Source organism: Heloderma suspectum, chromosome 6, assembly GCF_057233095.1.
Source record: "Heloderma suspectum isolate Gila_16-S chromosome 6, 16-S_ref, whole genome shotgun sequence".
Classification (NCBI taxonomy): domain Eukaryota; kingdom Metazoa; phylum Chordata; class Lepidosauria; order Squamata; family Helodermatidae; genus Heloderma; species Heloderma suspectum.
In genome coordinates, this window is record NC_139463.1 from 37,293,349 (window position 1) to 37,310,119 (window position 16,771).

Consider the following 16,771-nt stretch of genomic DNA (forward strand, 5'->3'; position numbering starts at 1 on the left):
TCACCTGACCTCTTTTCTCAGACGTACAATATATAATTCTATGTCAATTCTATATGAATTTAATTATACATTTTACATATAAAGCAGTTGCAGTGGTGAGAGAAGAGACTAGGTTAGGACCGTGATGTTGGGACACAGATTAAACCTGTTTCCGCTGCCCTATTTTCCGGCTCGAAAATTGTGCCCTAAAGCAATTAATAGTTTTGCTGTAGGGTGGGGGGAACCTGTTTCTCCCTGCCCCCCGTTACTGAAACTACTGGCAGCTTTGGGGGAGAGGGAGGTATGAGATTTTTTTTTCTCAATTGGGAAGATGATGCTGGAGGAAAGGGTTAACTACCCCCGCCCCACCACTGCCCTGAATCAATTCATGGCCTCTGTGGTTGCTTTCAAACTTTTAAAGAAGTCTGATCTGATTATGGCACTCCCATATCATCTGTAACATGGCCCTTAATTGATAGGCACCAGAGAAAGGATAATATTGAATATGACATCAGTGAATTCTGTGCCCAAACTCCGCTTGACTCCACTGGAACCAATACTTTCTCACAAATGTATTTGTTACTGTTCAGTTTATTAAAGGCTGGAATGATTGCTTGGGACATCTCTTTGAAGAGTCAGTCATGTGCAGCTGTAATTGGGGACCTTTGCATCCTGTACTCCTAAATTTTGTCTGACTCTCCACATTCCTCATGGAAAAGAACACTGCTTGTGCTGGAAGCACACCCGTCCTAAATTGAAGGACCTATGGGACCTCTTGGCCAAGAACTAAATCTCCTTTCCTCCTTCCCCAATTACATCCAATATAAGCTATGTCCGACCGACATTTTTATTAAATGGCGTGGCTCATACAGAATTGTTAAAAAATGGTGAGAACCATCTATTCGTCTTCCCAGGAGCTAATGTGGATGGGCATAAAATGGAAACACATTGAATTTGTGCTGCTGCGGAAATGAGGTCTGGATTTGGGGCCAGTGGACACGTACTCCAGGGTTGAGTAGGGGTTAGAGCAGGGGTGTAGAACCTCGGCCCCAGGGGCCAAATGTGGCTCTCCTGGGGTCCCAATCCAGCTCTCTGGGATTCCCCACAAAGCAACTCCCTTTTCCCCGGCCCCACCTCCTTTCCCCCAACAACCAATCTTTTGATGGTTTCTCGGCTTTTGTGCATTCCCCACTCTAAAAGGTTGAATTACTTCTCCTAAGACTTAGTTATGCGGGTATTTTGGTATCTTGGCCCTTCCCCTTTTGGCTCCGACCCCACCCACCACTGGAATGTGGCCCCCGAGACCTTATCCAAAATAGAATTTGGCCCTCAGGCTGAAAAAGGTTCAACACCCCTGGGTTAGAGCAACCTTTCCCAGGCTGGTGCCCTCCAGGTGTTTTGGATTACAACTTCCAGCATTTCTGACCATTAGCCATGCTGGCTTGGGCTCACAGGAGTTGAAGCCCAAAACATCTGGATGACACCAGTTTGGGGGAAGGCTGCATTAGTGTTGGACTTCAGCTGGAGAGACCCCAGGTCAAACCTTTGCTTGGCAACGAAACTGATTGGGTGACTTTGGGCCAGTCATACTCTGTCTCTCAGCCTAACTGGACCTCACAGGGTAGTTGTGAGAATAAAATGGAGTAACTCCTATCCATGTGTGCCACCGTGAGTTCAGAAGGGTGTGGGTAGCAATGTGAGTAATAATAAAGCTGCTGATCTCTTCATGGTCAGGGGATCTTTATGCTGTGCAGATTCTTATATTCTCCTTCACATCCCACACACACATTCTGCTTCTGCTCACCTTAACCTTTTGGATGTCAACGCAGGAGACATGATGACGATGACTTACATTGGCACTGATCTTAACTAGTGTGGATTGTGTTACCTATTACTGCTTCTTTGGAGTCTTCTACCTGTCAATATTTTTGGTAGTTAAAACAGTAATTTCAAAACACCGTGACCCAGCATGGTTAATGTTAACCTGGCTTCATTACTAATTATTCTCTTGAAACTGTCTTCAAACCCTTATTGTTCCACAAACCACAGTTAACTCTCACTGTGCTTAAAATTTGACATAAGCCCGCAAGGGGTATTCGCTCAGTGGAGGAAAGATTTGTGCCTTGGGGGCTGCAGAGCACAACCCTGTGGCCAACACCTGTGACCATGGTTAAGGGAACAAGGCACACTGAACATATGTGAAGATTCAAGGTGTATCCCATCCTATTTTTAGTGACTGCAAAGCTGCATTCTTGTCCTTTGTTAAGTATCTCTGATCTTCTCCTAGGAGTTCTAGAGGAAGCCAGATTCTTTGGGATTGACTCGCTAATTGAACATCTTGAAATAGCTATTAAGGTAACTGTAGCTTTTGTACCATTTTTATTTCCTCACCCAATTGCCAATACTACTGATGCAGGCTGAAAATCTTCCATGGAAATTTTTTGGTTTTTCCCCTGTGGAAATATTTCTATTTCTAAAAATCCCTTTGCCCCACCACCCCAATAACATTTAAATAATAGCATAATGAATGGAGCCAATACCAGTCAACTTGGGTGCTATCAAAATTGTAATTAACATTTTTTTTTCATATGGTTATCCTTAAGATTATATTTCAGCCTTCCCCAACCTGGTGCCCTCCTGTTGTGTTGGACTACAACTCCCTGCATGACTGGCTGGTGGATGCTGGGAGTTGTAGTCCAACGTATCTGGAGGGCACCAGGTTGGGGAAGGCTGCTGAGAGAGAGAGAGAGAGAGAGAGAGACCATGTTCAAAGAACTGTGCATTGATAATATTAGTATGGTAACAGTTGTTGGTTTTTAATCAGCCTTCATTTTTTCCTCCCCTTAGAATGTTAACATTAGGAAATCTCTGAGTGGTCATGTCTTAAAATATTTATATGTTTTAATGTGGTGTTTTACTCTTTTTATCTTTTATTGTTCACTGCTCCAGAATCTGTTTAGATGTGGAGCGGTATACCAGTGCTATAAATAAAGAAAATATTTACGAGTCTTATGATAATAATTTCCCCATGGGCATCAGAAAGTATCCCAGTTCAAAAATTTCTCAAACCCTCATTGCTAATGACAGCAGTGCCATCTTTTGCTGCTTTTGTGCAAATCAGGATGGCAAACCTCTGTGCCTTCCAGAGGTTGTTGACTACAACTCCCATCATTCTTTACCACTGGCCATTCTGGATGCAAGGGTCTGATGAGAGTAGTAATTGAACAGCATCTGGAGGGCCACAGGTTGCCCCACTCCACCCCCCAGGCCTGATATAAATCCTCTCCCTGTTTCCCTATAGAACTCACAACCTGCAGAAGATCATTCTCCAATTTCCCGAAAGGAATTTGTCCGGTTCCTGCTTGCAACCTCCACCAAGTCAGAGCTACGCTGTCAGGTATCAAAAGAAAAGGTTGTGTTTGTCTGTATGTGTGGTTTGGTAGAGCTTTGTATACATTACCAAGTAATGTCTAAGGCAGCTTCCTGGAACTGGTGTCTGCCAACTGTTCTGCACTACAGCTCCCATCATTCCCATGCAGCATGACTAATCAAGGATGAAGAGAGGTGTAGTCCAAAGGGCACCAGGTTGGGGAAGGGTGGTTTAAAGCCTGAGGTGTGGATATTTTCCATCATGCTCCCCCTTTCATCAGTCCCCCTCCCCCAGAAAGAACTGCAGGCTGTCAAGCTGGTTGGGTGATAAGATGCAGCAACATCTACACTGGGCTTGTTTGCACAATAGGCAGGGGTTAAACAAGCCACCATGGCTTGTTTAATCTCTGGCGCGTGCTGGGCGCGATTGGCCTAGTTCCCCACCCGGGCGCAGCTTGTCATGTTGTCTGAACCTGGGCAGCATGGCTTCTTGGGTAGGGGCGACCGCCCTCAAATAACCCAGCAACCGGCCATGAGGGTTGTTGGTGCCCAGGTTCAGATGACACGGCAAGCTGCACCCAGGCGGGTACCTAGGCTAATGGCACCCTGCATGCTCTGGGGATTAAACAAGCCACGGTGGCTTGTTCAACCCCTGCCGATCGTATAGCCAATTTCCCAGCCCAATTCAGATTGCCGATTTTAACTTGTAAAGCTCTAAATGGCTTGAAGGCCCGGTTATCTAAAGCAACGGTCCCCAACCTTTTGGGCACCAGGGATCGATTTTGTGGACTACCCCCCGCCACCCCCCGAAATCCCCCCAGGACGAAACCTACCTGGCGGCGGCTGGTCCGGGCCCATCCTGGGGGGATTTCGGGGGGTGGGGGGGTAGCTGCACCCGGACTGTAGGTGCTGCGCCCGGACTGTGGGCACAAATAGCATCCGCTGCACCTGGACTGTGGACGCAAATGGCGTCCGTCATAGCAGATGCCATTTGCGTCCCTGTTCTTCAAGTAATAGGCTACGTAAATCTTTACGTAGCCTAGTACTGCAAAGAACACGGACGCAAATGGCGTGTGTTATGCCATTTGCGTCCCTGTTCTTTGCAGTAATAGGCTACATAAATATTTACATAGCCTATTACTTGAAGAACAGGGATTCAAATGGCGTCCGCAAGTCCACCAGCGGCCAGAACCAGCCAGCAGCTCTGCGGACTTGCCACGGAGCCAGCTGGGGCTGGCAATGATTCCGGGGGGGAGGGACGGATTGCCCCCTGCCCTGCGGACCGGTTCCTAACAGGCTGTGGACTGGTACTGGTCCGTGGCCCAGGGGTTGGGGACCCCTGATCTAAAGGATCACCTCCTCCCATATATTTGTATCCGGACCTTGAGGTCATCCTTGGAGCCACCGCCAAGCAAGAGCTGGCAGGTGAAAATGCCCCGGTGAGGGAATAACCTTCCCAGAGAGGATTGTCTGGCACTTACTTTGGGCACTAGGCAAAGACTTTTTAAAAAATTCTCCCAAGATTTGTAGGAGCCCTTTAGTGGCTTCTTAATGGGTTTTGCCTTTTTCTTAAAGTTTTTAAAGATCTGTCTGTGTTTTTAGGTTTTACTGTTTAATCCGTGCTGTGATACATTTTATGTTGCTCTCATATTTTTTTATTGTTGATATTGTATTTTAACCATTTTTATGTGTGCCATGCAGATAACTTTAGTTACCGGCTGGCACAGAAATACTGTTAATAAGTAATAAAACATCTAAGGCGTGGTGCGTGGATACTTTCTAACCTCATCCCGCCCCCCCCGAACCTTCATAAATCATTGCTGTCTCTTTTTAAAAATAGTATGTTTATTATGTATTAATTTTTACTTATTGTCAGCCACTTTGGAGGCCTGTGGTTAAGCAGAAAGGTTATGCATAAATATTTGGTGGTGGTGCATAAATACTTTAAATAAATCGTGCAAAATTACGTGGCAGAATTGGGACTAGTCTACCTCTGACATTTTCCAATGCTCCCCGTTGTTAAAAGCTCCCTTCATGCAGCTGGTCAGCATATAGGGGAGAGAGATGTTTTAATCTTCATCTCTGATATGCTAGCTGTCTACATGCAGGGAGGTTTTTATATGAGGCAGCATTCTTTTTTTAATTCTTCATTCTGAGGTGGGACAGTTCCAAATTCTACTACTTTATTCTGGAGGAATGTGCAGACTCTCACACCTGTAACAGTACGAGGTGGCAGAGTTTTGAAATGGTAGATTGGACTGTACCATTTCTGATGGCAAGAGGTGGATCGCAATTTTGGATACACCCTGCAAGTAGAAAACTAGCACAAAGGGGAGTGGGCTGGGCTAGAAGAATCTGTCTCCGTGATATGCTAGGGTTGTTGTTGTTTTTTCTTCATTGCAGGAGGCAATTGGATTCAATTTCATGTTTGATTCCATTTCATGTTTGATCTTTTTTTATTACCAATTAATGTCTAGTGGCTATTGCTATTGGCTTACACACTAGTTGGCTTTAGTTGGCTTACACACTAGTTGGCTTTAGGCAAGCTGTGATTTCTTGGTGTCACCCCTCTGCCTGCAGCGTGGGGATAATGCTAACAGGGTGGTGGTTGTAAGGTTACTGATCTCATACAGGTAAAGTACTTTGAATGCTCTGAAGTGCCACATAGAAGGTGAAGAGTGTTACCAGGGTGTTATTGTTTCCTTCTTCAGGGTTTAAATTTCAGCGGGGCAGACCTCTCCCGCTTAGATCTCCGATACATCAACTTCAAGATGGCCAACTTGAGCCGATGCAACCTGGCCCACGCCAACTTGTGCTGCGCAAATCTCGAACGGGCAGACCTCTCCGGATCGGTTCTAGATGTGAGTGTTGCTTCGACTGGAGCTAAAAACAACGGAAGTATACCTTTCTGTTTAGAACTACCATCTTTTCCCTTTTCTGTGCAAATTTATGCAGATTAATCAGATCGATTAAATCAACCAAGATGGATTTAATAGGATGTCAGCCTTACCCCTAAGTGATGTACCCATGCTGAGCGACTGCTAACTAGAACTTGAAAAGATGTGAAGCCAAATGGAATAGCTCAGTTGTAGAACACCCTCTTTGCATGTAAAAGGTCCTGGGTTCAATATCCAGCATCTCCAGGTAGGGCTAGGGGGGGAAAAAAAACTCCTGTCTGAAGTCCTAGAGAGCCACTGTCATTCAGTGCAGCCAATATTGAGCTAGATGGAACAATATTGAGCTAGATGGCCCAGTGGTCTGACTCAGTATAAGGGAGCCTGTGTTCCTAGAATGTCCCACCTATACATCAGGGGTGGGCAACCTGCGGCCCTCAGATGCATTCCATTTGGCTCGTGAGCCTGGGAGAGCCCAGCTGATCATGTACCAGGACAGCAATCCCGACCAAGGTCGTGGGCAGAGGGAAGAGGCTCTAGCTTCCCCCTCCGTCATCGATCCAGTTCTCCCTGTGTGTGTGGCTCCATCCAGTATGCACGTGGCTCTCAGGGATTCTTCCCACCACCAGTAAAGTACAACGGAGGCAAAGGAGATGGCACGGAACTGTCCTGCTGTGTTCCTGCCAGAACCAAGAACCATTCCTCAGAAAGGATAGCACAGATTCTTTACCTTGTTCAGTAGAATAGGACAAGAACCAGTGGCTTTAGGGTACAGGAATGTAGGCCACCAATCCATTCTGGCGTTTAGTCAGAGCCAGCCGGAACTCTAAAGGAGCTAGAGGTCCCAAAGTTATTCTGTGATAGGTTTTAGCACCTTGGATAGCTCCTTTAGAGTTCTGGCTGGCTTTGACTAAAAGCCAGCATGGATTTGCAGCCCCACCGAAATTGGAGCCACCGGCCTCCACTGGCATTCTGGCTGTAGGAGCAGTTCAACAGTAGCATAGGCTGCCAGTGAAGGCTGTGGATCTCCAGGTTTTTAAGGAAAGGTTGGGCAGATATCTCTCCAGCTTCAGAGATACACATCTGGACCAGATGACACTTTAAGAAGGATGCAGACAAGCTGGAGAGGGTTCAGAGGAGGGCAACGAAGATGATTAGGGGACTGGAAAGAGAGCCCTATGAGGAGAGATCGAAAGAACTGGGCATGTTTAGCCTTGAGAAGAGAAGACTGAGGGGAGATAGGGTAGCACTCTTCAAGTCCTTGAAAGGTTGTCACAGAGAGGAAGGCCAGGATCTCTTCTCAATCATCCCAGAGTGCAGGGCATGGAATGATGGGCTCAAGTTACACAGAATAATGGGCTCAAGTGACAGGAAGCCAGATTCCAGCTGAACATCAGGAAAAACGTCCTGACTGTTAGAGCAATACGACAATGGAACCCATTACCTCGGGAGGTGAGGGCTCTCCCACACTGGAGGCATTCAAGATGAAGCTGGACAGCCATCTGTCAGGGATGCTTTGACTTGGATTCCTGCATGGAGCAGAGCGTTGGACTCAATGGTCTTATAGGCCTCTTCCAGCCCCACTATTTTATGATTCTATTACGTTCTTTCTCCCTTCCGAATATGATTTTGTCTACCTCTCTCTTTGGCAGTGTGCCAACCTGCAAGGTGTGAAGATGCTGTGTTCTAATGCAGAGGGAGCATCACTGAAAGGATGCAATTTTGAGGACCCCTCTGGCCTTAAAGCTAACCTGGAAGGTAAATAAAAAACAAACAAACCACCTGGGTGCCTTTTCTTTGTAAGTTACATATGCTGCAGTCACAGAGAAGTTCTGAAATTCCCTGGAGGATTGCTAAAGGTGAAATGAGGGGGTTTCCCATATAGGATCTATGGATGGTCTTGGATAACGTTGAAGATGGATCGCTTCATAAACATGGCCGTTAGAGTAGGGTGGCAGAGCACCTGCTTTGCATGCAGAATGTCCCAGGATTGACACCGGGCATTTGCAGCTTAAACCATTTGGTAACAGACTGTGGGAAAGACCTCTGCTTGAAACTCTGGAGAGCTGCTCCTGGCAGTGATGACTGGTGACTCCAGTTCCCTGGGGGTTGTGATTTCATTCAGGGTTTTAGTTACCACCAGCCAAAACGCCTAACAGTGTTTTGAAATGGGTTCAGCACCTTAGGTAGCACCGTTCAGCACCTTGGGTAGTACCAGTAATGTTTTGTTCTGAACATCCCCTCCAGAATTGAAGTCATCAGCCACCACTGAGCCCTAGTCAAGGCAGACCAGCTGTTGCCACAACCTGGTGCTTTCCACGTGCCCTGGACTCCAACTGCCATCATCCCTGGCCTGTCTGGGATGATGGGAGTTGTGGCCCAATCCATCTGGAAGGCGCTAGGTTGGGGAACGCTGGAGTAGACACCACTGGGCTTGCTGGTCCATTAGCTGGGCTCTGGTTAATAAGTCAAGAGCACCCGGTGTCTTATACAGGTTTTATTAACTACTATTCAAACAGAGGTCCCTGGTCTGGATGCAACAAGGCACTCTTGCTTAATGCAAGCCAGGATCTCTGTACCACAGCCAGTGCATGAGGGAGGGAGGGAGGTGAGGGAGATGCGCACGGCCACAGTGCTTGTCCCTGATTTCATAAAACTATGGCTTATGCAGCCAGGGACCAACATTTGAACCCAGCCAGTATAAGGCAACTTCAGATGTTCATATATGTAGTTCAGACAAAACCTCACACTCACTTGGGCAATTTCTGAATCATCTGGAAAATTTACACCAGTCTTCCCAACCTGGGGCCCTCCAGATGTGTTGGACTACAACTTGCATCATCCTCAGCCATGTTGGGAAGGCTGATTGATTTCTCCAGGTTGGGAAGGCTGATTTACACATTCCCTACCCTTGAGCTTCATCTCTGTTTTTAACACTAGCCATACTTTGTTCTGCGGTTTGATGTTCTGGATTTATTAACTAAGTACAGTTAGAATAAGCCACAGTTCCCCAAGTTTGGTGTGTGTATGTGTGTGCATGTGAGAGAGAGAACAAACTGTCACACTTTCTTTAAAAAAATAAACATAACATTGTATTTCCTACCTTAGGTGCCAACTTGAAAGGTGTCGATATGGAAGGGAGTCAAATGACCGGCATTAACCTGAGAGTTGCAACCCTGAAAAATGCAAAGTTAAAAAACTGCAACCTGAGAGGAGCAACTCTGGCAGGGACCGACTTAGAGGTGAATAACGTTTTCAGCTGCTGATGAGCAACTAAGACAAGAAATACAGATGGATCAGGCCTCTGCTTGCCATATTCTTGAATCTCAGTTTTCCTTTCCTTTAAAAGGGTCTCTGGTTCTCAGTGCTATGAGTACCTTTTCAGTTAACTGCATTTCACATTGTTGTGGAATGCTGTTCGACTGTTGATTTGGCAGAATTCTGGAAAGCTAAAGGAAGAAGTGTCCCTTTGTACTTGTAATAAAAAACCAAACATTTGTCTATAAAATATTTTATCAGTCCTGTTCAGGGCTAACATTAAATTAACATGGAAGTAGTTTAGGATGTTCGGGTTTTTTTGCTGTTTTTAATAGAGTGCCTTTCATCTTATTTGGAGTTCAAGACACTCTCCAATCGATTTATATCATAAAATAAGACTGCAAATACAGCCCTTAAAAGCAGAAGCGCAAATAAGAACTATGAACAAGTTTAATATGCCTGGGTGAATTAAACTGTTTTTTGCCCGGCACTAAAAGGATGGCATTGGGTTTGTTCCAGAGTTGGTCATCTTAGAATGGACCTATTGAAATCAATGGGACTTACATTGGTCATGACTGACTTGCCCATTGCATTCAGTGGGACTGCTCTAAGCATGACTAAATCTGGAGCCAACCTAATGTATTCATTTATATAGTGCTATCAATATGCACAGACTTTTAGAAAAACAAGGATTGCAATCTAGAATTCAACACAGCAGGCCATCACAGGGAGAAGGGGAGATGGAAGGAAGGATAAACGGGGGAAGAATATGCATTCAGTTAATTTACACTTGCTTGGGGGTGGTTAACGTCAGGAACTCGTGCTGAAGGTTTCACAGGAAATGTAGGTTTTAAGGAGGGACTTGAAGGAAGATGGTGAAAGGTGGCATCCTTCAGTTCCAGGCATAAGGAGCAGCAATGGAATACGAGTGGCTGAAGGTGGTGAAAGAGCAAAAGTCTCAGGCAAGGGTGTAATACCATACAAAAGTAGAGAGAGACGTGGGGCAGAAGTTCACGGAGGGCTTTGAAAGTAAAAGTGAGGAGTTTGTGCTGGATCTAACAGGAGGCGAGAGTGGACAGGAAACTACGCCGGCCCCATTGTCACATGGCTTATGTCAGCCTACCCCCCCCCCCCATATGAGGGATGTTGGGATTTCTAGTCCAACACATCTGGAGGGTGCCAGATTGAAGAAGGCTGGCATCTCTTCTCATTTATAACATGGAAGCAGTAAGAGGTAGATGTAAATGTGTGTGTAATATGTATGAAAGGCAATTTAAGCGTCGGCTAACGGCTCCTCTTTGCCATCTAGAATTGCGACTTATCGGGTTGCGATCTACAAGAAGCCAACCTGAGAGGATCGAATGTGAAAGGAGCCATCTTTGAAGAGATGCTGACACCGCTGCACATGTCTCAGAGCGTCAGATAGGTTGTCCAGAGGAATGGGAGCCCTGCTGCAGTCTGTCCTTTCTCCTTGACCTAGGAGAGGCGTTACTTCCATGGGTCAGGTTTCTCTGCGGTGCTGAAGGAAGTGCTTCTGGTCATGCAGGCATGGGACCTATTCCCTTTCATATGCATAGGAATAGATATTGAACCCAATTGGGAAAGCTAGCTGGCTTTAGAACCCAGAGGTGTTGCTGTTCCCCCTGCGTGTGTTGGCCCTTCTGGGCCACCTCACTCTAGAATGCAGCTTAAGATATTTTGTTTTATTTATAAAAGCACAATATATGCAATTTATATTTATTATACTTCTAGTTGCAGTATGGATCTTTTTCAAATGGTAAATTCATACGTAGTAGCAAAACTTCAGGTTTGGCAGTAGGGATAGTTGCATTGCTATGCTCATTTTGGTGTATTACATTGTGTGGGAGAGGGGGAGGGGATGAAATGTGTCTACTTTCAAACCTCTCTTTGGGAAACAAAAATGGCTGCTGACTAAAGAGTCATCACAGGTAACATAAGTGTCATGCCGATGACCTTGAATTTAATTATGCAGTGTTCTAAGATAACTGAAAAGTGAATTCTTGGAGAGAGAGAGAGAGAGAGAGAGAGTGTATGTGTGTGTGTGTACTTACCCTGCCCCTTTAATCGAGCATGCCAGCAACTGTGAGAACTGCCTTTGGGCTGGACCCCGTACGCGGTCCACCAATTGCTGATCTTTGGTTCAATTCATTGCAGGCAACCTTTTTTCTGCCAGGGCCAAGTGTCAGCAGTGGGCAGGGACAAAGTGGCGGTGGGCAGGGCTGGAGCCAAAAGTGGGTGGGTCTTCCCTCTTCTCTTTCTGCCATCCCTCCCCCACCCCTTTCACTCTTTCACTTCCACCCAGAGGGCTGCCAGGGAAAGGGACAGCTCGCTCTTACCAGAGTTCTGAACTGATCACATGCAGAGGGCTTTTGAAATTAGGCTGAGGGCTGCAGGTACACACACGCACGCGCACACACACACACACAGTTTTGTTAGTCTGTTCTTGTTTGTTAATTGCAATTTGATCCAGTGATGGAAGACAGAAGTGCAGTGCTCTAACTTACTGCTTCTTATTATGGCAGCCTTCTGGAACCTGCTGCCTTCCAGCTGTGTTGGACTACAGCTCCTGGCATTCCCCAGCCAGCCATGGCTGGAGCATGATGGGAGTTGTAGGCCAATACATCTGGAGGGCATTTGGTTCCAGAAGGCTGCAGTATAGGATAATTTGTAATTGGGGACACACATGCAGACATGCACACGCAAGCCAAAGGCAGAATCTGCCCCAGATCCCTGAGGTGGGCTTCTCCATTGTAACAACCATGTCATTTCTCTGCAGACACACCTATCTATGTCCCTGTTCCAACTGTAGCCCATCAAGCCCCGCCCCACCCCGTTGGAGCTGTCCGGGTTGACCCTGAAAGTTGCAACAGTCTCATCCTGTTGCTGGGCTTTCATCACTGTGGAGTTACCTGTCATGTTTCTTTCTGGCCTGCTCTGAGCTCCTGCTTTTCCTGGCCAAAAATTGAACCTGATGCTGCTTGGGGAAGCTGAGCTCCAGAAGCTGAGCATCTGCTGGTCCTGCTAGGAAGTCTCTTGTCAGGGAGGGACCAGAAGGAGCAGTCTAAAATACCTGTTGCCGAAGACGTTGGGAAAGAGAGGTCCAGGAGTTATGACAGCAGAAAACCTTCCCTAGAAAAATGTATAGAAAAACACTACAAGGAAAGGAAAGGCTAAAAAATAGTTACCTTTCAACGATCAAAACCTTCGGCCGGAGTCAGCCCAGTTACCCTTTCACTATTCACAATTGTCTCCACCCCAGTAACTTCATTATATACCTTATACTAGTCTTTTCCAAGCTGGTGCCCACCAGGCTTTTTGGACTTCAACCTGCACCAGCCTCAGTCAGCATAGTCAGTGGTCAGGAAAGCTGGGAGATACAGGCACCTAGTTGGGGGAAGTGGAAATGTAGACACACGGTCAGGCAGCCTTTAGATCGAGTAGGGATCCTGCAGCCCTCCAAATGTCGTTGGGCTGTAACTCACAAAATTCCTGACTATTGATCGTGCTGGCTGGGGCTGATGGGAGTTATAGCCCTACAACATCTGGAGGGCTGTGGTTCCCCCCTCCATTTTAGATACACAGACTTTTCAGCAGCACCTGGAGTAAGGCACCCAGGCTGCTGTCCTGCCTTGATGTATGTACTCATGTCCTCTACTGCTACTCTTTCTAAAGCAGAGATGGGGAATCTTTGGCCTGTGAGCTGGTTGCTAACCACAGGAAGTTCTCTGCTGGCTTATTCCTTGTTGGAGTTCCCTTCCTCCTATAAGCTACATTGCAGCGTGGGGAAAACATTTTCTGGGACAAACACTGCTGGTGAGATGAGGTCTTACCTTATCCTTCCCAGTGCTGTGACCCCCTCCCCCCAAAAAATCACCCCTCCTCCATTAGAATCAAGCAGTGGGTGGGGGAGAGGTGATGTATGTAAGTGTAAATGGGGCTGTTCACACAACATGCTGACCCACACTCAGTGGTTGAGCGTGGGTTGTTCGTTGAAACATGGGTTGGCGTGTTGTCTGAACCCAAGACATTTTTTGCAGGGTGGCTTGTTAACCACCCTGAACAATCCAACAACAAACTATGGGTTCTCAAGGTGGCTTGTTCGAGAAAAATAAGCCACAGTGCATGGTTAACAAGCCACTGTGCATAAAATGTTCTGGGCTTAGACAACATGCCAACCCATGGTTCAACGAACAACCCACGGTTCAACAACAATCCACATTCAACCACTGAATGTGGGTTAATCTAGTCATTTTGTGTGTGAGAGTGAATGGGGTCTTGGCAATCATGTCAGGCCTGCATGTCAGCAGTGGGGTACCCCTGCCCACAGCCACTGCTGGCATGTGACCTCCCCCAATGTGCTTGCTCAGAACCAATTTGGCCCTTGGGCCAAAAAAGGTTCCCCACCCCTGTGCTAGAGGAACAATAAGTAGCAGTTATGCGCATACTAGCCTATGCAACTATCTAGGTGAGTTCTGAAAATGGGGAACTAGTAGATCTTTCTTTTGGAATGACCAGAACAACCCTGGTTTGAACAGGCACAGGGACCATGGCTCTCAGTTCCAACAGCTCAGTTTCTTCCTCCTCATTTCCCTGTGCAAAGAGGGTATCGTGGACTTTGGGAGAGTACCAACGAACACCTAACCATTTGTCCTACAAGCGTCAGCACGAGAGACATTTTCCACTGAAATGTCCATGCAAAAGTGGTTTGTATTTGTGTATTTCTGTATCTACAGTCAAAACAAGCACATGGCAAAAGTTTCCATACCAAGTAAAACTGGGTGCCAGAAAAAGCAATTACCTCTATGCAGAAGTAAATGTCCCGATAGGAAATCGGCACCTCTGGATCATCTGCAGTGAGTTCTAAATTCAGGTAGCAGAAACAGTTACGTTCTACCTTGACCAAATGACTCCCACCAAGTGAATGCAGGGTTGTTGTTTAATTTCATTTCAAAGAATGAAACTTGTTTCTTAGATGAAGTCTGGGGTGTCCGTTTCTTCTCAATGCTAAACCTGGGACTTTATGCTCTAACTCAGCCTTCCCCAAACCTAGCATCCTCCAGGTGTGTTGGATGATAACTCATGCTGGCTGGGGGATTGTGGGGGTTGTCCAACACATCTGGACAGCCCCAGGTTTGGGGAAGGCTGCTGTAACTGTAATGGAAATTCGAGGGTTAAGTGTTGCACACATATAGGCTGTTTAATTGTTCAGTTATTTAATAAATTAGCATGAGTGTTTGTGGGTTATAACCCACTTCATCAGATGCTATAAGCGGAGCTGATGCCTTTGAGTATGAAAAGACATTTTAAAAGATCTGCAGCAAGCATTCCATTCTCTGTGACAGTTACAAACCACAAAATGCACTATCCTGATAATGTGCATAGAAACCATAGTCCCAATTGAGTCCCTGATTAACACAATCAGATGTCGTTATCTCTTCTTCTGCAATCTCATGTTCCATGCAAGCACTTGATTTCAGTTGCTTTAGAACTGCCACCCTAAGGTCCTTGATGTTACATCCAGGGAGGTTAAAGTGTTCACTGACAATGAAGGATGTGTGTCACATTTAACCCTTGAATTTGTAAACTGATGGCTAATACAGTTATACTATAATATTTTCAATGGAAATGTTGGCCTTCCAAAACTTGACATTCCTTTCCTTCCGCTGTTTGCAAATAATAGTAAAATCACAGTGCCGTTTCACATTGCTGCATTTTCAGCTTGGGTTGAAACAAGTCCTCAACCACAGTCTTCACTAGGAAAGTAGGAAAGTTCACTCACCAGTGTGAAATCGTACATTGGGGTGTAGGTATATTGCTTTGGTGGTACTGTGGAAATTCACTTCAGGCATTTTGAGCAATCGCTTTGTGGCTTAGAAGACTTGAAAACACTGGTGATTTCACCAAAGAATTTTGGGAGGAGGGGTGAAGGAGAGAGACGGAGCTATGTTATTAAAAGGTGCTACTTCCTCTAAGGTACCAAACCAACTTCCATGGGAACTTTATGTGGGCTTTCAAGTCTGAAGAAATCAATGTAGCTATTTTTCTTTGTCTTACCATGTTTGTATCACACAGGAGTAAGAGATATTGTATTGCACAATTCTATTTTCTTAAACCTTGCGTGTATAAATTCTGTGCGTTTCACAGCGCTCGTGCGTCTTCAATAATCACAGCATTGTTCACGTGCGTGTAGGAGACCTTCTCCAGAGTTGCAGCAAGCCTAGTCAGAGAGCATGGATTGCTGGCTGCGTTGCAACTGCATCAATAAAGAATATCAAACGTTTTCAAGGAAATCTTGCCTCTTCATTGTAATGTAAGCTTGGACAGTTACCTAAGGAAGGGAAATGCAGGCCTGGAAAGGGCGAAAAGCCTATGCCTGGCTCCTAAGTCATTCAGAGGCTCCCACAGCAGAACACCACCCTGCTGAGGTGAGGTGGGTGGTGACCAAATAGGACCTTTATAAGGGCAACTCATCTCTGGAACTGACTCCCCTTACCCATCCATCAGCCTTCTTCTCTACCACAGGGGTGAACGGATTTTAACAGCCTACTTACTGTCAGTAAGAGCTTTGCAGTAAAATATGCTTGTATTTTTGGCCCCACCCCTTTCACCTTCAGCCCCACCCACCACCGGAGTGTGGCCCATAGAGCTGAAAGCGGTTCCAACAACCCTGACATAAGACAGATGGCCAGGAGCCAAAGAAAGGAGCAACTACTTTGGAGTGCCTATCAGCAAACTTGCTCTGAAACGAAAGTCACTTCCCATAGCAGTTTGTGATATGCCCACCCTTCAAACAAAAACCATGGAGAAGGTGGTTGCTGTTCAAAATATCTTACTAGGAATGTTTGAGCCTTTAAAGCACATCTAAACAAGATCTTTGGATCCTGTGATGACAGCCCTTACTTGAATCAGACACTTACTAAGCTTAGTCACATGACAGACTTTAATTTGCATATTTGTCAATCCACTTTCAAACACCGCATCCAAGAGGGATTGGAGAATCGAGGCTTTAGAAGCACTAAGGGTAATCCAGGCAAATTTAAACACTCCCCTGCTGATTTTAAGGCAAGATAGGTAAGTGCACACTTAGTTCTCTTCGAAAAAGATTTAAAGTGCAGTTGAACTTGAAGCAGGTTTAACCCTGCATTAACGTCTGCTGAGTTCAGCAAGGGTGACTTCCTGGTAACTATAGGGATGTCAGAGAAATCCACAAAGGATTCAAATGAGTCTTGATTTCCATGAATCCGACCTGC

The 16,771-nt window shown here is 45.9% G+C and overlaps 1 protein-coding gene across 1 annotated transcript in view; it reads left to right on the forward strand.

Moving 5' to 3' along the window:
- KCTD9 (potassium channel tetramerization domain containing 9) overlaps nucleotides 1-15,801 on the forward strand; it is a 33,349-nt gene extending 17,548 nt beyond the window's left edge. The window contains exons 7-12 of the mRNA XM_084803942.1: nucleotides 2,267-2,334; nucleotides 3,281-3,376; nucleotides 6,060-6,209; nucleotides 7,895-8,000; nucleotides 9,351-9,484; nucleotides 10,810-15,801. Coding sequence (XP_084660068.1) covers nucleotides 2,267-2,334; nucleotides 3,281-3,376; nucleotides 6,060-6,209; nucleotides 7,895-8,000; nucleotides 9,351-9,484; nucleotides 10,810-10,926 — 671 coding nt within the window. The 3' untranslated portion in view covers nucleotides 10,927-15,801. The remainder of the gene's footprint in view (nucleotides 1-2,266; nucleotides 2,335-3,280; nucleotides 3,377-6,059; nucleotides 6,210-7,894; nucleotides 8,001-9,350; nucleotides 9,485-10,809) is intronic.
- Nucleotides 15,802-16,771: the final 970 nt, after the last annotated feature.